The following is a 22924-nucleotide window of genomic DNA, read 5'->3' as shown; positions in this document are numbered from 1 at the left end:
GATGAATGATGATGGTGGCCTTCTCTGGGGAGGGACTTCCGAGGCCAGGCTGACTTTCACCTCATCCTTGTCCTCCTCCTGTGGAGGGTGGCAATCTTGAGTCCTTGTTTTGAAGGTGAAGAAAGCAGGAGCATGGAGCACGGAGCCTCCCCACGCGCAGCCCTCGGTGGTGAGCCTTGCTGTAGGCATCGCTGTGCTCTAGGTCAGCAACCTTCTTTAAGTCAGCACAGAGACAGGTGGTCTCTGGAAGTCCAGATGCACCCCTCCCTTCTCCTTGTCCCCTTGTTTTCATTCTGCATTTAGAGAGGGCTTTATCTCTGTTGCATGTCTGCTCCGCTCCCTGTTAGCGATCCTGACTCGGTCCAGCATGGGATCTAGGTTGCCAGGTTGGACACAGGGCCTTCCATCTCCAGTTCTGGGAGTCACAGATGGGTGGCCCCTGTAGAATACCCAGTGGCTGCGAGAGACTGTTCTCTGATGCTGCTTCTGTCTTTGTCTTGGATTTGACATTGTGTTACCCTGGGTTTCAGTTGCCCCAGGAGCCCAGATGTACTCAGATTTCACTGCCCCCTGCCGGTCAGGTATCCTGAGCCCCGACACAGACCTTTGTCTAGGAGATCCAGGATCCAGGCGTGTTCCTGACTTGTTTACCTATGCTGGTGGGATCTACATCAACTTGGCCAGCTCAGCCTGGGCAGCAGTCTTGATTTGCCTTTGGTTGAGGCTGTGTGTTGGGAGTCAGTGAAATGGAGAGTGTGTAGGCTTAGCTCGTGGTGGCCAGAGCATGGGGGGTCCTGAGGGCGAAGCCTGAGCTACCTGCTCTGGCTTTTCCCAGCTTATTGCTATGCTCAGTGCAAACAGCAGAGGCCAGTGATGGTCCAGCAACAAAGCCCGCTCCACAGCCATCAGCGCTTCTTCACACCAGCTTCCTCCTGTCTCCTGACACCAGAATACAACAGAGGAGATTGTGCTCAATTTGCTGTGTGTGGTGTGTGCCTGCACCTGTGTTGTATGAGGTTGACATGCTCTGGGTGGGTATTTAGCATGTGCTGTGGTTGTGGTCACTGGCTGTCCAGTTGCTCCGGCCACATGTCTATAGGGACAGATGACCAAGATCCTGCTTGTCTTTCAGTGGTGGCTCTGAGGCATTCGAGGTACTTTGCCTATTAGCCATGGCTCAGGCAGATCTGCTGTGATGTTAAGGAGCTACCAGCAGCAGGGGCTGCACTCGGGGCTGCTGAGGCTGTGTGGTCTATGTGTGGCCAGTAGATGGACCGAGCGATGCTCTGGTGTGTTGAGCTGGCACATGGTGGAGGGGGTAGGGCTGGGTGGGAGATGCCATCCCAGAAGAGACTTGGAGTGCCAGAGACATGCCTTGGTAAACAGTGACTCTTCACGGGTCCCTAGTCCCTGGTCTTCTCCATTCTGCACTCTCTGAGATCTCCCCTGGCAGAGAAATTGCTTTTTGCTTCCTATCAGATGGTTAATCGTTCAACCTCTAGGAGATGCTTTTCAGATGTCTTCGTGGTGGCCACGGTACGGCGCCATTCCCCATGTCTTCTAAGGTGGACATAACTCTTCTCCGATTGTTTCCCTTGGCTGACTGGGGCTCTCCACACACACAACTCCACCCAGAGCAATGACTCCTTCCCCAGTGTGTTTCATTCCAGGTGCTGAGAAAGCGGCAGGGTGGTTCCCGGTCCTTGATAGTGACATGTGTTTTCAGATCCAGGGATGAGGATGGAGCCCTGGTGGCTCTCGCTCCTCAGAGTCACAGAGCCATGCAGTGAAGGATGCTGACAGGAATGCCCTGACCCCTTCCAGACCCCTGCTTCATCAGGTCGTATCCAGACCGTATACAGAACCCTCTCAGGCCTGCTACCTTTCACGGGGCCCATTCACTCCTAGGATCCGCCTAGTGTGGGGCCTGACAGGAGCAGTGTCTGTTGATTGTGGCCAAGGCTGGGTTCTCACTGTTTGGGGAGTGGCCTGCCAGTGACTGGGGACAAGGGACTTGAGGCCGGTTGCGTCTGTCCTCTGGTGTCTCTTGCTTTAGGTTGGTAGCGTGTGATCACCCCCTTTTATAAGTTAGCCAAGGAATTGCTCTCCAGCTGGAGGGAGGGCAAGCTTTGGGCCCAAGTGCTGGTTTTGTTACCGTTTGCACATGGGCCAAAGTTGGGGTTTCAGGAGGGTCACTCAGCTCTGTGACCATTGCGCACCATCTGCGGAGATGTGCAATTGAGTGTGAGCCATGAGGATCCCGGCTGCTGCCCATGAAGTGGGGTTGAGTTCACTGGGTAGATGGTGTTTGAGCACCCGCCGTACCCATCTGAACATACAGAGACCGACAAGCACCTGTGTTACCTTCCAGCCAGGGTTCAAGTTTGCATTGCCCCTCTGGAAGCACTCCCGTGGAGGGCTGGGCTGCTCTCTCTGGCTGACTTTACCATTATGACACCTTCCCGGCAGGGCCAGCTTCCAATTTCAGGACTGAGCCTGTGAATGTCTTAGGGGAGCGTGGGTTGCATAGAGTTGGCCCAACTTGGGGTGGTCATTGTTGATGGCCACAGGCCAGGACACCTGAGCCTAGGCTGAGGCAGAGTCAGTAATGCAAGCTGCAGGACACATTTGTGGATTGTTTTCCTGAAGGTCTGCATTAAAGGCTTGTTGTTATTATTGTTGTGCAGGTATGGGGTGAGAGTGCATGTGTTTACACATGTGTGTGCATGTGTGTATATATGTGTTTGTATGTGGTGTGTACACGTGCATTTGTGCACATATGTGTTTGTGTGTGCACATGTGTGCACATGTGTACCTATGTGTTTGTATGTGGTGTGTACATGTGCATTTGTGCACATATGTGTTTGTGTGTGCACATGTGTGCCTATGTGTTTGTATGTGGTGCATGTGCTTACATAAGCATTTTGTATGTGATATGTGTTTATGTATGTGCACATGTGTTTGTGTGTGCATTCATGTATGTATATATACACATATGCCTACGTCCCGAGCCGCTCGGGGCGGGGCAAAAAAGCCCAACGTTGGCGCCAAGTGTAATGGCGTAAATGAATGTAGACAAAAATTGTAATAAATATATACAGCTTTAATTGGGAAATAGACTTACAGAACCACAGGTTCCAGCGGAGAACAGGAAAGCAGAAAAAGGGGCGGCCGGGAGCGCGCCCACGATCTTTATAAGTAAAAAATATCCTCAGGGGACCTCGCACTACAAGTAAGGTGATTGGCTGGGTCTCTCTTACAGTGTGTTCATGTAGGTATATATACATATGTGTTTGTGTGCATGTGTGTGTGTATGTGCGTGTCGTGTGCGTGTGTCTGTTGCACAGGGGTAAGTGGGAGGGTCATTAGGTTCTCCTTTTATCTCCACCATCCACTTCTAACCCACTCTGGCCTGGAGGTGGCAGCTTTTTTGCCTAGGTGCTAGGGACCGGAACCCAGGCATGGCAAGAACTCATATGCACGGAGCCACCTCCTCAACCTCTAATGGCTTGTTTTGAATTACTTCTTTGCACGATGTTGGTTTAATTTTTTGCAGCTCTCTGCTGGTCCCGTGAGCATGGGTAGCAGGTTGGCTTAGCTGTCAGTAGGGCATGCTGAGTGCAGCTTCCTAGAGGCTCACTGTCAGAGCTGTTTTCAGTTCTGTCATTGTGGGCAAGAAATGGAAACCTGGCCCCTGAGCAGTGGTGTCTGTTTCTGAAGATGAAGGCATCAGGATGATTTATTAATCTGTTTACCCCTCCAGGGAGGAGCCATTGTTCATGAGAGAGTTGTGACACAGGGTATGCGCGCGCGTGTGTGTGTATGTGTGTGTGTGTGTGTGTGAGAGAGAGAGAGAGAGAGGAGAGAGGAGAGAGAGAGAGAGAGAGAGAGAGAGAGAGCGAGCACGAGAGCGCCTTCTCTTCTGTTGGCGTGACTTTCTCCACAGGGGATTTGATGGGCTTGACTCAGACTTTTAATCATGCTGTTTTAGTTGACACACAGTTTTCTCCTCAAAACGTATGGCGTTATGCTAATTAAATTCCCCGGGCTTGGAGGGCTGCTCACAGGTGTCAGCCGTGCGCTGTCTGGGATTCTGCCCAAGCATTTGAATGTTGGAAAGCTGGGGCGGTTGGGGGGTGGGTGGAGAGTGCTCCTAGGCACCATGCTGGAAAACTGGGGTGGTCGGGGGGAGGGGTACTCCCAGGTACAGGTGATCCAGAAGAACGGAGAAGAGCATGTGTTCGTGTGTCCATCTCTGAGAGGCTTTTGCTTCCCCAGTTGCTCTTGGCTCCTGAGCAATGTAAGCATTTTCCTAGTTGCCCAATCCGCCATTTATAAAGCCTTTGTGCTTTGTGCTTTGAACTTGTTGAAGGCGGATGTGTTTCCCAGGCTCCTTATGGCCTCTTTAGCATGGTCCCCACACTGGATGTTTGGAAAAGAACACATTCTTAGCTAGGAATGAGGCCCATGGGCCTGAACTGGGATGGCTTTTCAGTGTGTTTGCCGAAAGATGCTGGAACTGGCTAAGGTGGGGAGGCTCTGGTGTTGGCATTTTTCCCCCTTCTTTTTTCCAAGGCTGTTGTCTTGGTGGCAATGAAAGGCGGTGCCTAAGTGGTACAGTGTGCGTGTTCTCGGTGCTTTGCTTGGATTGGCCCCCACTGGTCCCACTGCTCAGGTGGAGCAGTTTCAAGGTGACCTCCAAGCTGGGCAATGCCGACTCCTTCCTGTGAAAATTTAAATGTTTGTTTTACTGCCAAAAGAGAAAGAGGGCAATCTTCACAAAATCAGTCTGTACAGGTGTAAATATGCAGGTGAGATCGTGACAGGCTCAGCAGCCCAGCGGGCTCTGCGAACCACCGCGTCTGGGAGCCCGACACATAATTCCGTCTCAGCCCTGCCACCTGCCAGCTCTAAGTGGTCATTATTTCATCATTCTGCAATAAAAGATAATAGAATAACGATTTATAGTTCGTGGCTGATGTTTTAATGCGTCCGTCCGTTATCCTGACTGACAGTCTGTGATTACAGTAACCTCTTTCTGGGTGACGCCATGCTAATGACTACTTAATAGGAGTGTTAGCCCGAATTTCAATCCCATGGCACTGGTCACCCTCTGCCATGCTTGGCGCTGTCTGAAGGGGGTGCCTTTGTGCTCAGCTGCGGCTAGACACCCCGACACTGAAAGGTGGCAGCGTATGGAAGCCAGCCCAGGACATGAGGCCCTGAGGTTGGCAAACCCAACCCTAAGCTCCACCTCTGTCTCTCTCTCTCTCTCTCTTTTTCTTTTTTTTTCTTTTTCTTTTTCTTTTTTTTTTTTAGTTTTTCAAGACAGAGTTTCTCTGTAGCTTTGGTTCCTGTCCTGGCACTAGCTCTTGTAGACCAGGCTGACCTCGAACTCACAGAGATCCGCCTGCCTCTGCCTCCCGAGTGCTGGGATTAAAGGCGTGCGCCACCACCGCCCAGCTCCACCTCTGTCTCTTATGTTTGTGATGTGGCCAATTAGAACTGGAAACAAATGCGTTGAACCAAACCAGGTGTGTGTGTGTGTGTGTGTGTGTGTGTGTGTGTGTGCGCGTGCACGTGTGTGCTCTCAGGTTAGAGGGAAATGGATTTGCCTCAGCTGTCCCATGTCTTTCCCTCGTATGCCTTCACCCACCCAGGGGCCAGAGATTTCCGTTTGCACTTGGGAATAGGAATGTTATAAATGAAGGCCCTTTAAGAAGAAATTGACTAATATCTACTAGGTTCCAAAAATCTTTTAATGAAAAGATATCATACCATACTTGGGGGTACAAGCCTGTTCTTTGCACTTGGGAGATGGAGGCAGGAAGGTCAGGAGTTCAAGGTCGTTCTCAGCTACATCATGAATTTGAAGTCAGTGTGGGCTGCTGAGGCCCCTGTCTAAAAAAGCACACAAAACAAAACAAACAAAAATGGAGAGATGGGTTTATCGGTTAATAGGACTAGGCCCAAGTTCAGTTCCCAGCATCCATGGCTCACAACCATGCTCCAGGGGATCGGAGTCCCTCTTCCGGCTTCTCGGGATGCACATTGCTCCTTCCCCCAGCCCACCCCATACACATGTCTAAAAAAATAAAGCCCTCACGTATGTTACTAAGGGCCTAACCCCCTCACCTCCCAACCAGATCTCAGCTGATTTTCACTGTGAAAGGTGCTGGCTGTGGGCTTCTCTTAGTTTAGGGAAGGCTAAGAGTTCTTGACTGAAGCACACTTAAGTGGGACTCCATAAAACATACATATCAGGCAGGGTGAGGGTCAGCATGCCAAGCTGTAGCCCAAGTTTCTATGCTGTGCGGTGGCCGAGGCTCGGGTCCACTGTGCCTATCAGTGTTTTGTGGTGGGTGCGTTGTGTGCGTGTGTGTATGCATATTTGTTTGTGCATACACAGAGTTGTGTGGGTGTATACACGTGTCTGAGTGCCTTTGGCTTCCTTAGGTTGATAGGGGAATGTGACTTGGCCAGTTTGAACCCCAGACAAGTACGTTAACTGAACAAGGAAGGGATGATGGCTCTCATCCCTCGGTGAAATCCAGAGCGCACTGATATGCTAGTCTTGCTGTCAGCTATTCCTGGGGATCTCATCCCTGCTCTCCAGGGCTGGAGTCACACGTGGGCTACCCACCCACCTGGCACTTACGTGGGCTTCTGGGATAGGGACTCCAGGTCCCAAGCTTGCACCTCCCAGCCTGTGAAGGTTTGGTCGGGATGCTATGCCCTCCTCCCTCACAAGGGCACTGGGCGGGGCCTGATGCTTGTGTGCCCTTGCCTGTCGTTGCCTTCGCCAGCAGCATCCGCTTTCTCTCTTGCAGCCTTTCTACTTCCACACCACCTTGAATCACCCCAACATCGTGGCCGTGGTAGAAGTGGTCGCTGAAGGCAGGAAGAGGGATGGCTCCCTGCAGGTGCTGTCCTGTGGGTTTGGAATTCTTCGCATCTTTGGCAATAAGCCAGAGTCTCCCACCTCTGCTGCCCAGGACAAACGGTACCTTCTGTGTTTCTCTCTCTTTAAAGATTTAAGTATTTTTATTTTATGTACATGGGTGCTTTGTTTGCAAGAATATCTGTATAACACGTGTGTGTGTGTGTGGTACTAATTCTAAATTAGCCAAAGAGTCGCTCTTTTCTGTGGAGTGAGAAGCAGCTTTGGTTGAGCGTGTCGGGTTGAATGGGATTTGTCCGCAGGCCCAAGCCCTGATCTGTCGTCCATTTTTGGGATTTTAGGCAGGCTGCCTACTCGTCTCTGCACAAGAGGCAGCAGGTGACAGTCAAGGGCCTGCTACACACCAGGCTGTTTAGAGACTGGACGAACCAAGACGGATAAGCTCTGTGTAGTCCTTCCGACCAGGGTTCACGTTCACACTGCACCTCTAGATCTGAGTTTCTCAGTGCGGGAGCTGCTCCCCCAGGCCTGGCCGTTCTTTTCTGTGGAGCCATCTCATGCACTATAGGATTCCTGGCAGTGCCTCGGCCACCACCAGAATATGCCAGGAGCAGTTTCTGCCCAGCATGTTAACTAGATATACCCCGCAGATGTGTATGGGAATGCCATGCCTGGGTAAAGACGCGGCTCCAGTCAGGGGGCTGGACAGTGTCTTCCTGGGACTTCGCAGTCAGGCTATTTCTGTTGCTTTTTAGCTTAAAATTATTATTATCATCACTATTGTTTGCATGTGTGCGTCTGTATGCACGTGTGTGCACCATGGAGCCCAGAAGAGGGCATCAGATCCCTTGGAGATAGGGTTTCAGGTGGTTGTGAGCAAGTGCCCTTGACTACCTAGCTGTCTCTCCAGCCCTTTTTCTAGCTTCCTGCTCCTTGGGCTGCAGGTCTGTGAGGCGTGTTTAAAATGACATGGCGGGCTGGCCCTGCCCTCAGCCACCTCTGTTTCTGCAACAGATGTGACCAGCAACATTTAAGAGGCTCTGGGAGGCAGGGTCCCAGGGGCTGTCCTGGTCATAGGAGATAGGCGGTTGACATGGTTTCTTGGTTCTGTCTTTCAGGTTGAGGCTGTATCACGGCACCCCCAGAGCCCTTCTGCACCCACTCCTCCAGGATCCCATAGAACGTAAGAGCCTCGCCTGGTCTTGGCAGTGACTTCCTGCACGCTCTCTGTCTCGCTCTGTCTGGTTGTCTTTCTCGGTTTGAACCCTTTCAGCCTAGCAGACTGTGCGGTGGTTCCTGCCCCTCTGATACAGGCTGGCTTTGGTTCTTAGTGGACGGAGGAGGACCCTGCCTCTGTCTCTGACCTGCCCTCCTGTACCTGCCTCATGTGGGGCCTGCTGCCTGCAAGGCTGTGACTAAAAGTCAGCTTGAGCATCTTCCTGTCCTAGCCAGGCTTGGGAACTGCACAGCTGGTTTTATGGCTTGAAAGACTGAATTAATTGGTCAGAATTAAACTTCACGATTGTGGAGAGGACATGGTGGTGTCCTGGACACTTGGGAGGCTGAGGGAGGAGGAGCTCTTCATTCTTGGAGTCCAGGGTCAGTTTGAGCAATACAGACAGTGAAACTGTCTCAGAAACACATACAGAGCCACGGAGATGCTTGGTCCCTGGAACCCAGCTAAAAAGCTGGCATGGTGGCACCTGCTGGTACCTGCTCATATTTCCAGCAGCAGAGAGGTGGGCGATGAAGATGGACAGACAGATCTCCGCGAGCTCCTTGGCCAGCCAGCCCAACCTACTGGGTGAAATCCTAGGCCATGAGAGGTCCTGTGTGAAACAAAAAGTGGGAGGAACCTGAGGAGCAGCACCCAAGGTGTCCTCCACCTTCATCTCCCTGCGCCAGGTGCACACGCGCATACACACATGCATGCGCTCTCGCACAGTGCAAGCAAAAGCTGAGAGACAAGATCTTGTTTCAGTTTCAACAGAGAGTGAATGCAGCTTGGTCCTTTTTGCCTTTATTTTATTTTTGTTATTTTGAGACAAGGTATGCTGTGTGTAGCCAGGTCTAGCCCGGAACTTGAGACAAGGTGTGCTGTGTGTAGCCAGGTCTAGCCCGGAACTTGAGACAAGGTGTGCTGTGTGTAGCCAGGTCTAGCCCGGAACTTGAGACAGGGTGTGCTGTGTGTAGCCAGGTCTAGCTTGGAACTCGAGACAAGGTGTGCTGTGTGTAGCCAGGCCTAGCCTGGAATGTGCATCCCTCCTGCATGCAGTTCCCCAGTGTGAAGACAGGTGTGTGCAGCACATCTGACTCATTCTTTAGGAAACAAGCTGTCTGCTCATGGCCTTTGTTGTCATTCCTGGGAAATACTCTCGCTTTTAGCCCCTGTCTTCTCCTCCCGCAGAGAACAAGCACATGACGCTGATGGAGAACTGTAGCCTGCAGTACACCCTGAAGCCACACCCACCCCTGGAGCCTGCCTTCCACCTGCTCCCTGAGAATCTCCTTGTGTCTGGTCTCCAGCAGATCCCTGGCCTCCTTCCTCCTCACGGGGATACGGGTAAGCTGCCCTTGGATCTGGCCACTGTGAGTCTGGGTTAGCTCAAACCTCAGAGGACCTGGGCTCGTCCTGACAGGTGATGGTGGCTGGGCTGCCCACGTGTTCCTTAGCTCAGTGGAGTGGCCTGGTGGTGTGGTGGGAGAGCGGGTGGCAGTGACACCCACCACTCAGTCCCGTTGTGAAGAGTGTCAGTCTCCAGCCTGCTCAGCATCTTCCCCTGAGAAGTGCTGTGGCACCCACACTTCCTGTCTCCATGGCTGTGCCGGGAACACCGCTGTCACTGGCTCCCTTCACTCCTGGGTCATGTATCAGTGACATTGTCATGACTACTTATTGGTTGTACTGAAATACATATAACAAAGTTGACCACTGTAAGCATTTTAAGTGTTTTGTTGAAGGGGCACTAAGCAGCTTTATATTGTAAAGATTTGAAGTTACACTAACAATCCTTACTCAGCAAATCCCTGGAAGACTAGACATTCTCCCGTCCACACTCAGCCCTGCAGAGAGAGCCTCTACCAGTAGCTTTGTGTTCCTGGCCTCTGCTCTCTTTGCTGTGTGGTCTCTTCAGCCCATGAGTGAAGAGCTTCCTCCCAGCCTTGGCCCCCTGAAGGCTGGGGAACAGCTTGGCAACAAAGCCAAGCTTGAGACTCGGGCACTTTGCTCCAGAGCCGTGGTGTCACAAGATGTGACCCAGAGATGGTTGCTACACAGAGACTCCCAAACCTGCCCAGCCTTCTTAGTCCTCTATGATCTGTTCCAGAAGGTTCTACCTGCCACTGTGGATCTCGTGCTTGCGGTCATCTCCCTCACCTCTGTGTCGAGAGGGTCATGATTATGGTCGTGACCCTGGGCCCTTGATGGGGTTGGCCATGGGGCCGTACTTCCTGTCCAGCCCGGACCCCTTCCAGGGCTTTGTCACCATTCCAGCTCCCTAGTGTTGGAGAAGCCGCTGTTGGTTGCTGGCTGTGTGGCTAGCTTAGACCCAAAATAATCACACAGAAACCATATTAATTAAATCACTGCTTGGCCCCTTAGCTCTAGCTTCTTATTGGCTAACTCTTACATATTAATTTAACCCATTTCTATTAATTTGTGTATTGCCACGAAGTCATGGCCTACCAGCAAAATTTCAGCACATCTATCTCTGGCGGTGGCTCCATGGCTTCTCCCTGACTCTGCCTCCTTTCTTCCAGCATGCCAGTTAGTTTTTCCCGCCTACCTAAGTTCTGCCCTATCAATAGGCCAAGGCAGTGTTTTTATTCATTATGATAATCACAGCACACAGAGGGGACTCCCACATCACTCTAGCAACTCGTGGCCTTCTTCTGTGTTGTTGCCATGTAAGCCTGGGTGTGTGGCACTAGGATGATCCCTTCAAAAGACTTGGTTGTCACTCACCATTGCCTTAACTGTGTTGTTCAAGCAGCACATAGTGAGGTCACACAGTAGAGTTGTCCTCAGGGTGGGCTCCAGCTATAGCAGATGTGGGTAAGGTGGTGCAGAAGACACTTCCTGTTTACCTTAGGACTTGGTCAAGACCACCAGCCTTTGGGATGACACCTGTTGGTAGACTGGCCTCTGGTGGGGCACCAGAGATTTCTGAGCCCTGTAGTCTCTTTTGCTGAATGACAGTAGTCCCCTGGGATTGGCTGGTTTGATCTTTATCAGAAGTGTACATATGGAGAGTCAGGGTCCGTGCAAGCTTGGTTCCTGAGCCCGCCCTCATTCCTGTCACATTCCCTGCTCTAGTTAGCAGGTGAAGGTTTTGGCCAGACCCCACCCTTCTCCTGTGGGCTGGTCTGCTCTGGTCACCCGCCTTCAGGTGGTTTGGCTGAACGATGTGAGAGGCTATTGTCAGGGCTGCAGCATCTCTGCTCAGCTCCTCGCTGGGCTTTGTGCTGTTAAGCTCTGGTCCCAGGCCCTCTACCTGCCTGTGTTCCTGGACATTAAGGGGTAGCCTCTGGTGTGGCCCTCTCTTCTTCCATCCTCTGTCTCCCTTGTAGCCTGCTTGAGCTTGACTTCTCTTCCCACTGTGGATCCTGGGCAGTCTGTCTGTCATTCTCCACCATGACTTTCCCCTGTTGGCAGTGAAGTCTGTGCAAGGCCAGGCAGGTTGCTTGTCTTTCATCCTTGTGCCTGGTTGTTGACCATTCGAATGTTCCATGGCATAGAGTCAACCCACCGTCTGTCCGAGGCAGTGTAAGCCTTGTGAGGGCAAGGAGGTTGCTGTGTTCCCCTTCCTGTTTCTGTAGAAGCAGATAATGCAGACACATAAGAAATAGATTCGCAGAACATAGTGGTCTGCTCTGTAGAGAGGAGAGAGCGGGGAGCTGGAGAGAGCAGGCATAGTGGTCTGCTCAGTAGAGAGGGGAGAGCAGGGAGTCAAAAGAGAGCTGTTGCTTCTCTCACGTTCCTCTTTCCTGGCTCCGGCTCCCCTCCTTTTCCCTCTCTCTCATAGAACTATCTGGCCCTGCTTTGCTGTAATGTTCTGCTTGGAGTCGCCTGAGTGCTGGACGTGCCTGAGGCACGTCCATGCCCACCACATGAGCCCTTCTTTCTAGACACTTTCTAAGGAGCAGCCACACGGCAACTTTCTGTCTCTCGTCAGGACAGCGGGGTCCTAGGGCTAGGGTACCACCTCACTGCTCAGGGAACCTTTGAGGGCAGTAATTTCTTCCTCCACAACCTTTGATCTAAATGCGTCAGTGATCACAGAAAGCATAGGAGGTGGAGACGGGAACAGATGGGTTCTACCGGGTTGTGGGAAGTGGCTGGTTGCTTCTGGGGAACCGAGGAAGACAATATACCCGGATCCTGCCATCAGCATGGACACCAAGCCTTGCTCCGGGGCTATCCTCATCTTCCCTGTCCCCAGGCAGCCCCAGGAGGTACTTCTGGGTCCGGGCAGAGGATTTTCTTGTGGTACCAGTTGGCATGTTTCTTCCCTTGTCTGTAGCAGGGATATTTACATATCTGCACGGTTCAGATGACGCAGGGTAGGTCAGCAGCGTTAGTCAGAGCCTGGGTGGTCTTGCTGAAGCCTCGAGTGCTAGAGCTGGAGCCAGCAGGTGCTGGATGAGCTTGGCTCAGCCCGCCTAGCCCTGCGGAGGTTCTGGTGTGCTGTCCGAGCAGCCTGAGACTGGTGGGAACAAGGTTAACAGAGCCCTCTTCCCACTCCAGGAGATGCCCTGAGGAAGCCCCGCTTCCAGAAGCCCACCACGTGGCATTTAGATGACCTCTTCTTCACCCTCTACCCCTCCCTGGAGAAGTTTGAGGAGGAACTTCTGGAACTGCTCGTCAGCGACCGGGAGGTAAGTCAAGTCTCACCCTGCTGTAGTGTAACCTGACCCTGCCGCCTGTGGCAGGGCTGGGATGAGCTACGTTTGGTGTTGCTGGGTGTGGGGGTTCATCCTGGGAGGTGTGGTTTGGACTTGGGGGTTCATCCTGGGAGCTGTGGTCCCAGTCGTGGGGGTTTGTCCTGGGAGTTGTGGTCCTGGTCATTGGGTTTATCCTGGGAGGTGTGGTCCTGGGCTTGGTCCTACCCTTTGCCCTTTTGTTTCCTGACTGAAGAGGGCACTTCTTTCCCTCCCTGGCTCACCAGATGAAGTGCATCTAGGAGGGGCCATTTTCCCAGGCCACACCTTGAGCAGACCCTCCACTCTGTAGGGGGCACTGATAGCCTTCAGCACAGATGTTAATTCCCGCTGATTGTGAAATAGTTTTCCTTTAAAAGCGAATTACCTCACCAAATGAGGGAAACAGAAGACACTTAGCAGCTACCAAGGACCTTCAAGGCCAGGTGACTCATTTGAGGAGGTGGCTAAAGATGGCCCCTCATGGTGGTTTTCTGTAAGTGGTGTGCTCTCATAAGACACTCTGAGTCCTGCCTAACTGTGTGGACACAGCCCTATCATCCCCCGAGAGCCTCTGTTCCGACCTTGTCTGTTGCTTCTGAACACGTGGGTTTGTTCATGTGCTTGGGTGTGGCTTTTGGGGGATCACCTTGGGCTGGGGCATTGAAGTGGCAGTTGTGAGGGCAGCACACGAGCTCTCGTGTTGGCCTCACTCAGGCCTCACTCACCCCCACACAGGATGCACTGGGTTCTCTCTCCGGTCCTGTCTTGTTGCTGACCAGTCAGCCTCATGCTCTGGGCCCTGCTTCTCTGACAAGAGGTCCTCTCAGATGCTCTGTATACCGCGAGAGCCTCCGAATGCCTTTGCAGTTGGGGGACCCCCGTTTCCCAACTGTCCCAGCTGTGGTCAGAGTGTGGCCTGCCATAGCTATATTCTGCCCTGCCATGGGTCAATACACCTTCTTTACTAACCAATGGAAATAAAAACATATTCACTGCACACGGAAGGGCACCGCACATCAATCTTGAGTGGGAAGAAGATCTTCAGGCTACAGGAGGTTACCCTGGGATTAGCCAGGGTCATAGCCTTTGCCCTGCATGTGCAGTCTCCGCCACCGTGACTATGGGCCTGGCTTGGTGGGCAGTAGCAGTTTGATACACACAGAGGCTTAAACACCTCTAATTCTCCAGGTGCAGGTGCTTCTGACCTTGAGGCTCGTTCTTTCTAAACCGGGAGGGACACCTGTCCATTTGTTAGGGTTCCATGCCTTTCTCGCTAAGCCGGGAGGGACACTTGCCCATTTGTTAGGGTGCCATGCATTTCTTACCAAGATGGAGGTCTGTGGTGTCTAGCCGTGGCTTTGGGGCAGACTCCATTTCTGTCAGCTTGTGACTTGTTGCCTGAGCCTGCATCCTCTTCCCACCCCACTTCCTCCTGAAGGACAGAGTGGAACCTGGGGGTGTGTTCTGCCCCTGGGTCCCTCTCTATCACTGTGGTGCTCATCTTAAGGAGGTGGCTTCCAGGCTCCCATGCTCCCAGGAGTATCTGAGGTCCATGTATATGAGGTTGCTGCATCTTAAGTTGTCTTGCTAAGCTGTCTGTGTTTGATGAGGAATTCCCCATGTGCCTGGGGAAGGCCATGCTGCTTGGGGAGTACATAGCGTACCCAGTGTGCTCAAGCCAGTGGCCATCGCTGTGTTCTGCCCTCTAGACGGGCTCTTTTACACTCAGTGTCAGTCCACCTGGGAGCTTTGTGGACTCCATCGTGGCTCACCCCACGTCCTCTGGCCACTCTCTTCACGGCCATGCAGGACTCTTTCTCTGTATCCCTTGTCTCTTACAGGGGGCCGGCCTGCTGGATGGCGGTACCCTAGAGGTCCTGGAGAGACGCCTACATGTCTGTGTCCACAATGGCCTGGGCTTCGTGCACAGGCCCCAGGTGGTAGTGCTTGTACCTGAGATGGACGTGGCCTTGACACGCTCGGCCAGCTTCAGCAGGAGAGTCAGCGCCTCTTCCAAGAACAGGTATCTCCCCATGCTGAGGGGCTGAGGTGAAATGGGGATGTTGAGCGTACAGGGTGGGCTTGCCCTGTGGGGTGTCTCTCTGTCACCCCTCTTCCCTTTGCTCAGTCACACCTATCAGGCAAAACCTCAGGGTTGTACACTTCGGAAAAGCTGCTGTTTTTGCTGTGACAACTTTGGGGCTGGAGCTTTAGAAGCTTCCAGCCGAGGGTCTGAAGAGCCCCTCACACACCTCCTGGAGCAGCCCTGGGGTTTCTTTTCCAAAGGTCTCACCTCTTACTCTGTTGAATCTCATGTGCCGGGCCCAATGCAGACATCACTGTAGGGCGCGCAGGGGTCAGCTGTCACACAGGGCTCCCTCGCCTCTGTGGCCACTCTCAGTGACTTGACTGTCTCCCCTGAAGGCTGCCTCCTCAAGTCTGGAGGTGGAGCTAGTGGTAAACGCAGTGACCATTGTAGGCTGAACAGAGCAGACCCATTGTGTCCTGGGGTCCCTGGTATGCAGCTGTTCGTCATGGGGAGGGGGACACAGGTGGGAGGGAGCCCATGTTCTGACATCCGACACCTCCTGGTTTGTGTTTCCGACCAGCTCTGGGAACCAGGCTCTAGTTTTGAGAAGCCACTTGCGACTCCCGGAGATGGTCAGTCATCCGGCCTTTGCCATCGTCTTCCAGCTGGAGTACGCGTTCAGCAGCCCTTCGGGAGCGGACGGCAGTGTGAGTCTCCTTTATGGATCAGCTTCCGTGCGTTAGCTTCGTGCCGAGGGGGACTGGCGGGCGCCAGTGTCTTCTCTGCATTAAAAGCCTTGGTAACGGCACAGCCTGTGGGGCTGGGAACCAGCCTCTTTCTGCCCTCATCTTCGTGGGGACTGGACATTCTGCAATGGTAGGATGCTGCCCAGAAAACTTCACGCACCAAAACATCTCTAATTCATAATTATTGAGCTGCTAATTATTTTGAAAAACGAGGCCATTTAGCTACATTTTTTATTTGTTGTTAAGTGTAGTGGAAGCTCGAATCTGCATGAGTGATAAGCGGCTTTTTATAGTGAACTGTCCGTGCATCTACATCAGGATTAAAAGTAAGAATTTGTAGTTTTTGTTGAGAGAAGTGGAGTGGGTAGACAGCTTACATGGGGCACAGAGCCCCTGGGAAGCAGATCATGCTGCTTATAAGACTCAGTTTCTGTTTGCAAAATCCCAGATCATTTGACAGCTAATGCAACGGAAGACTGACGGACACCGTGGTGAGGGCTTCATCGCGGGCCAGTTTCCTAAAGAAGAGGGAGTTAAGCCTGGGGTGGGGGTGGGGGAATTGGAGCCCACTCATCCACTGTGCTCTCCACCTTTGCTGCTGCCAGAGCCCCAACTCCCGTGTCTTCTGCTCACACGGGGCCTTCCTGGGGTCAACCTCAAGTCTTGGTCACTTTAGCGAACAGCTTATTACCTGCTGCCTTGTTTATCACCAGGCGTTTTACCTCACATGTGCTGTGCAGGTGCGCGTGGGTGGTGCAGGTGTGTGTGGGTGGTGCAGGTGTGCGTGGGCGGTGTGGGTGTGCGTGGGTGGGGCAGGTGCGCGTGGGTGGTGCAGGTGTGCGTGGGTGGTGCAGGTGTGCGTGGGCGGTGCGGGCACGTGTGGGTGGTGCAGGTGTGCGTGGGCGGTGTGGGTGTGCGTGGGCGGTGCGGGCGCGTGTGGGTGGTGCAGGTGTGCGTGGGTGGTGCAGGTGTGCGTGGGTGGGGCAGGTGTGCGTGGGTGTGGGCCGTTGTGGTGGACTGTGGGAGAACCAGGCCTGTGAGGTGCTGCTGGGCAGCAGGCGTCTGTCCAGTGTGACTTGGGAGGCAGAGGCAGGAGGATCGGATGCTCAGGCCTTCTTCAGCTGTATACAAGTTTCTGGCCAGCCTGGACTACATGAGACCTACCCATGGCATAGCCTTGACCACAGGCTCTACTGGCCAAGGAGGGGCACCCAGCACCCAGCACCCAGCAGCATAGCCCCACCGCTGTCTTATTTGTGTATTTACTGATGTTCCTTGGTTTAACGGAGAGGTGAGTGCATGCCATGTGTGGTGCTGGTCTGTGGGCAGGGCCGACTCCCGGCTGACTCCTGGCCGTCGCCTGAGTGATCTTTGTAATGCCGGTGCTGTCAATGTTGTATTACTTTTGCAGTGACAGAACACCTGAAGACAGACATTTACGGGAGGAAGTGAGGGTTGACACTGGTTTGAGGGTACCCATCATGGTGGGAGAGGCATTGTGGTGGCAGTGGCTTGCCAGGGCAGCTTCAGGAGCATGTGAGGCTGCTTGCTCACATGGATGGACCAGGAAGCATTGGTGGGGGTGGGGGGATGGATGTGCAGTCAGCTGCCTTCCCTTTTTAAATCCAGTCTGGCCCCCAGCCTGTGTGTGTGCGATGCCTACATTCAGGGCAGGTCTCCTCATTGCCCAGTTAATTCACTTGGGGTATCTTTTTCTTTTTAATTTCAAGGCCACAGGTATCTTTTAAAATTTCATTTCTGATTTTGTACATGTGTGTGTAACACACACACAAACACACGCACATGCACACATGTGGAGGTCAGAGAACAGCTTTGGGAGCTGGTTCTTCCCTTCCACAGTATCAAACTCCGGCTGTCAGAGTAAGCCACAGTGTCCTTACCTGCTGAGCCATCTGCCTGTCCTCACCAGATGCTTCCTTATCCGACCATGTTGAGAATTGCAATTAAACATCACAAACTTAACTGGGGTTTGGTTTGGGTCCATGGAGTCCTCAGCCTCTGGCCTCTCACTGCAACTTGGGGCCCTGGTGATGCCTGGGTCCTGCTCGTCCACAGGCAGAAAGCCCAGGAGCATTTGCCTCATCTACATCTGTTCCCCCATCCTATCATTGTCATAGAACAGGGGGAGTGGCCTCCACCCAGGCCAGATGGAGCCCTGGGTACCAGAGCTGCCTGCTTGTAGCTCTCTCTGCTCTGTATAGTCTGAGACTTTGCTAAACACAGAGCTCACGTTTCTTCTCATCTCCTTTTTTTAGGCGAGATGAGATTTGTAGCCAGTGACTGCCCTGAGGTCCTTCTGTGATGGGCCCGTGTTTTTATTAGAAGCCTGTTTGATTATCTGCGCTGCAGCAGACGGAGGACCCTTACCTTTGCTTGACTCCAGTCCCTCACACTGATTTGGGGCCCCCTCTGAAAATCTTTTCTGTCAGTCACTGCTCAGAGTGTGTGTCTGTGGAGAGCGCCTTTGCATCCTGTGTGATGGTTCTGAACCCTGCATCCCTTGAGAGCATTTTATCTCCCTGGAGTCAAGAAAAGCCAAGGACCCCTGGACCCGGGAGTCAGTCAGGTGACCAAGAACCTGTGGCCCTGCCCCCATGACTGTGCAAACACATTGTGCCAGACATTGTAGTAAAGCTCTGTGTGTGTGTGTGTGTGTGGTATGCTTGCATGTGTGTATGCATGTTTATGTGTGTGTGGTGTGCATGTTTGCATGTGTGTATATATGTTTGCATGTGTGTATGCATGTTTGTATGTGTGTGTGTGGTGTGCTTGCATGTGTGTATGCATGTTTGCGTGTGTGTATGCATGTTTGCATGTGTGTATATATGTTTGCATGTGTGTGTTGTACTTGCATGTGTGTATGCATGTTTGCGTGTGTGCATGCATGTTTGCATGTGTGTATATATGTTTGCATGTGTGTGTTGTACTTGCATGTGTGTATGCATGTTTGCGTGTGTGTATGCATGTTTGCGTGTGTATGCATGTTTGCATGTGTGTATATATGTTTGCATGTGTGTGTTGTACTTGCATGTGTGTATGCATATTTGCATGTGTGTATGCATGTTTGCATGTGTGTATATATGTTTGCATGTGTGTGTGTTGTACTTGCATGTGTGTATGCATGTTTGCGTGTGTGTGCTCCCATATATGGGGGTCTGGGATTTGTGTCTGGAGGCTTCCTTGAGCATTTTCCACTTATCCTTTGAGGCAGGAGCTTAATGTCTTAGGGTTGTTATTGCCGTAATGAAACACCATGACCTAAAGCAACTTAGAGAAAAAGGGTTCGTTTGACTTCCACTTCCACATCACTGTTCATCACTGAAGGAAGTCAAGACAGGAGCTCAGACAGGGCAGGAACCTGAAGACAGGAGCCGAGCTGATGCAGAGACCATGGAGGGGTGCGGCTTACTGGCGTGCTCTTTATGGGTTCCTCAGTCTACTTTATTGCAGAACCCAAAAACAAAAGTCTAGGGTAGCCTCACCCACAATGGACTACCCCCCTCACATCAATTAATAATTAAGAAAATGCCCTACGGGCTCGCCTGCAGCCAGGGCCCAGTGCTGCCCATGCGGCTGCTTCCTAGATGTCTAAGCAGTTGCTGTGCCTGACTCAGTCTTCACGGGTGGTGGCCACACCCTCCACCTCACGGTCACCTCTGCAACCAGGACAACCTCTCTTGCTTCTTCAGCCCCGACAGGCCGACAAAGGAGCTAGAGTTTTGCTATCCCATTAGCCAATCAGGAGGGTTGTTCTAGGCCGTGGAGCTTGCTTGCGCTGCTCATGTGTATGGCTAAACATAACCACTGTGCTTAGTTGAATGAGCTGAAAATATTGCCTAATAAATGATCCCTGTGAGTCTTAGTGATATCTCGTAGGCCGGGTCATACATGGGGGAGCAGATGATGTTAATATGGGCCGTTAGGCTTCCCTTGCCCCTGGGAATGCGTGAGAAGGGAATTAACTGGCAGTGGCTGCCAAGCCCACTGCGCCTCTCATCTGTGCTAGGATGCTGCATGCAATTGATGCAGCTTGGTGCGGACCCTCTGCTGGAGGGCTGGCAGGAGGAGGGGTGGAGGCTCAGGCCACCACTGCCTGTTTCCAGTATTTGTCACCTTGGGCCTCAGCCTTGTGAGGTTCACCTCAGTGGCCCAGAACTCAGGTCCTTTTGGAGGAGTGGTTTCTGGACTTAGGCTGTCTGAGTCTGGGTGGGCGGGCGGTGGCTGGGTTCTTCCTCCTGTACTGCCTGGGTCTCAGGGCTGCACTCTAGCTGTGGGGTTCTGTGTTAGAGTTCAAAGGACAGAGCCTTCCCCTCCCACCATGAGACAGATTGCTCAGGGTCCTGGCTGGGATCTGAACTGTGGCCTCGGCAGTGGCCTTCACAGCGCCCCACGCTTTCTTGTCACCTCCCTTAGAGGTTTGATGACCTCCTAAGTCACTGTGCTTTGCTTGCAGAGGACTCCTTGATTGTCATTCCTGGGATGCTAGCTGTGACTTGGTATGTGTGTGTCTGTGTGTGTGTGTGTATGTTTCTCTCTGTGTATGTGTCTGTGTGTGTGTGTGTGTATGTGTCTCTCTGTGTGTGTATGTGTCTGTGTGTGTGTGTCTGTGTGTGTGTGTGCATGCACATGCATGCATGGGTGTGTGAGAACTGGAACTCCAGTGGCTAGGCTGGCAGGGCAGCAAGCCCCAGAGACCCCTGTATCTTACCTCCCAGAGCTGGGATTGCAGGACGAGCACATTGCTGTCTCCATCCCTGCATGCCTCTGGCTCCATCCTAGCGCTCTTCCCAGACTTGTCATCCGCTTCCAGGGAGCTCAGCTACCCCGGGATGAGCTCATCTCATGATGCTAATCGCATCTGCGCAACCACATGCTCCAGGGAGCAGGATGGGACAGATGTACCATGAGCCACCACTCAGCCCACCACTGGGACTCTGGGCGGTAGCATCTGTGGGGGGTTGGTGTCAGAATTCTGCCCGTGGCTTTGCTGACTTCAGTTCCACAGCAAACCCTGGCTCATGAGCCCGTCCGTGCTCCTTTGGCTTCTTATGGCGAAAGGAAAGCTGTTTGTTTCAGAGCAGTTTGGGCTTCTCTCTCTTTCTTTTGAGGATGCATGGATTCGAATTCTGATCTAAATTTGGCAGGAAAAGAAATAATAAAGCCAGTCATCATTTTTATTTTTCCTTTTGAGATGGGGTCATCCTGTGTCACCAAGGTTGCCCCTGAACTCCTTGTCTCACAGAGTCCCCCTGTCTCTGCCTCCTGTGTAGCTGGGACTGCAGGGCTGCACTGTGGTTCGTAACCAAAAAAATCATGGCCAGGGGACCCCAATGAGTGACCATGCTTGCTCTGTGCATGTGTTTGGCCCCAGCAGTGAGGATTGGGGAAGGGCCTGAAGCAGGATCCTCTGGGCTGGCTGCAGGAGACAGGCGCATGTGTGGAGCCGGCTGCCACCAGCTCCCAGTTATCATGTCGGGGTCTCAGAAGTGATCAGTAGCTCACAAATCATCCCTCGCTGTTAAAGGCAAAAGCGAGGAGAAGCGAGTGTTGATCTAACTGACAGATACTCCACACGCAAGAGGTTTATATTGATCGAGGACCAAACAGCCACAGAGAAGCGTGAAACTGGAAAATTAGATGTCAGGATCACCTAATTTGAGAAACGAAGCCAGAAGGCGTCGCACTGATCGCACGGACGCTTGGATGCCTGTTTTATTTTTGATCCCGCCTTGAGCGACTGCGTTTACAGAAGCCATCCAGCCGCTTCTGAGTTTGGGCTGTTTTATTGGCGAGTGTTCTGGCTCTATGTGTAGTGATTGTACTTTGAGAGGCCTGGATCTGTCACCAGTGCCAACTGATGCCCTGCAGCTACCCAGAACCTTCCAAAATCTGTCCTGCCCACGCAGGGGTAGGGTGGAGGCTGGGGCAGGGTGGAGGCCCGGGCAGGGTGGAAGTCAGGGGCAGGGTGGAACAGGTGCTTCCCCATGTGGCAGAATCTGATGGTAAGGTTCCCACTCTCTGGATTCTTTGCTTATACTTCAGGTTGTTGTTGTTGTTGTTGTTGTTGTTTTCCTCACCCAGTGGCCAGGAACACAGACCCCATAAACACTGACAGGGATGTGAACATGGCAGTACCTAGACCCACCCTCTGAAGCCTGACTGTGGGGAAGGACCAGCTCTGCTCTGCTGGTCTGCACAGTTTGAAGTCTAGCTCTCAGCCCTAACTAGGCTGTGTGTGACCCCACCACTGATTCCCACTCAGTGGCTGCTGTGCTAAGTCCTGTGGCTGTGCTTTGTTTCCTAGGCAGCCTCGTCCACCTCTCTCTCCAACTTGGCATGCATGCACATGGTTCGCTGGGCTGTCTGGAACCCCGAGCCGGAAGTAACCCCAGGAAAGGTGACACTGCCTCTTCAGGGTGGGATCCAGCACAACCCTTCACACTGTCTGGTCTATAAGGTGCCTTCAGCTAGCATGAGCTCTGAGGAGGTAAGTACTAAGTAGGTGTGATTCTCATATGCTTCTAGCAAGTTCATTTGTGTGTGTGATATTTGGGTACAGTCACCCTTGAGAGTGCATATGGATGCCAACAGTTGACATTGTGTGAGAGCGTGTGTATGTGTGTGTGTGCATGTGTGTGTGTATGTGTGTGTGCATGTGTGTGTTTGTGTGTATGTGTGTGTATGTGTGTGTGTTTGTGTGTATGTGTATGTATGTGTGTGTTTGTGTGTATGTGTGTGTGCATGTGTGTGTTTGTGTGTATGTGTGTGTGTATGTGTGTTTGTGTGTATGTGTGTTTGTGTGTATGTGTGTGTATGTGTGTGTGTGTATGCGTGTGTGTATGTGTGTGATATTTGGGTGTAGTCACCCATGAGAATGCATGTGGATGCCAGCAGTGGACATAGGAATTTTTTCTTCCCCATCCTATTTTTGGACACAGAATCTCACTGAACTTGGGACTTGCTGATTGGAGCTAGCATGCCTGGATAGTGAACCCCTGGGATCCACCTGTCTCCCCTCCTACCACCAGTATTGAACTGGGGTCCTCACACTTTCTCAGAGGCATTTTACCCACCGAGTCTACATTTATTTAATTATTTATTTTAACGCTACAAATTGACTAGTATGTTTCTAGCATTTCATGAACAAACCTCTCCTGTGTCCTGGATATGCCCTCGGTGCTCACTGAGTTGTGGTTAGGCCAGTTTCACTCCTGGGTCCGCTGACCCTTCTTCACCTCTGCACCTCTGGAGGCCTTGCCGGACGAACCATTTTGCACACTCTGCGTACACTCTGAGGGATTTCTC

General features: G+C 52.4%; 1 protein-coding gene across 8 annotated transcripts in view; it reads left to right on the top strand.

Annotated features, from left to right (window-relative positions):
• Nphp4 (nephrocystin 4) overlaps nt 1-22924 on the top strand; it is an 83428-nt gene that overhangs the window by 13862 nt on the left and 46642 nt on the right. For all 8 annotated transcript variants that reach the window (XR_005974325.1, XR_005974327.1, XM_041651439.1 and 5 more), the window contains 7 exons: nt 6831-7003; nt 8020-8084; nt 9309-9464; nt 12648-12778; nt 14665-14846; nt 15433-15559; nt 21924-22106. Coding sequence is in view for 6 of the 8 variants with exons in the window: in XM_041651439.1 (XP_041507373.1) it covers nt 6831-7003; nt 8020-8084; nt 9309-9464; nt 12648-12778; nt 14665-14846; nt 15433-15559; nt 21924-22106 (1017 nt within the window). In the remaining 2 variants the exon portion in view is untranslated. The remainder of the gene's footprint in view (nt 1-6830; nt 7004-8019; nt 8085-9308; nt 9465-12647; nt 12779-14664; nt 14847-15432; nt 15560-21923; nt 22107-22924) is intronic.

This window comes from Microtus oregoni, unplaced genomic scaffold (assembly GCF_018167655.1).
Source record: "Microtus oregoni isolate MIOR12 unplaced genomic scaffold, Mior012 000005F_ref0000423, whole genome shotgun sequence".
NCBI lineage: Eukaryota > Metazoa > Chordata > Mammalia > Rodentia > Cricetidae > Microtus > Microtus oregoni.
The sequence above is the reverse complement of the archived record's forward strand: the minus strand, read 5'-3'. Positions and strand labels throughout refer to the sequence as shown.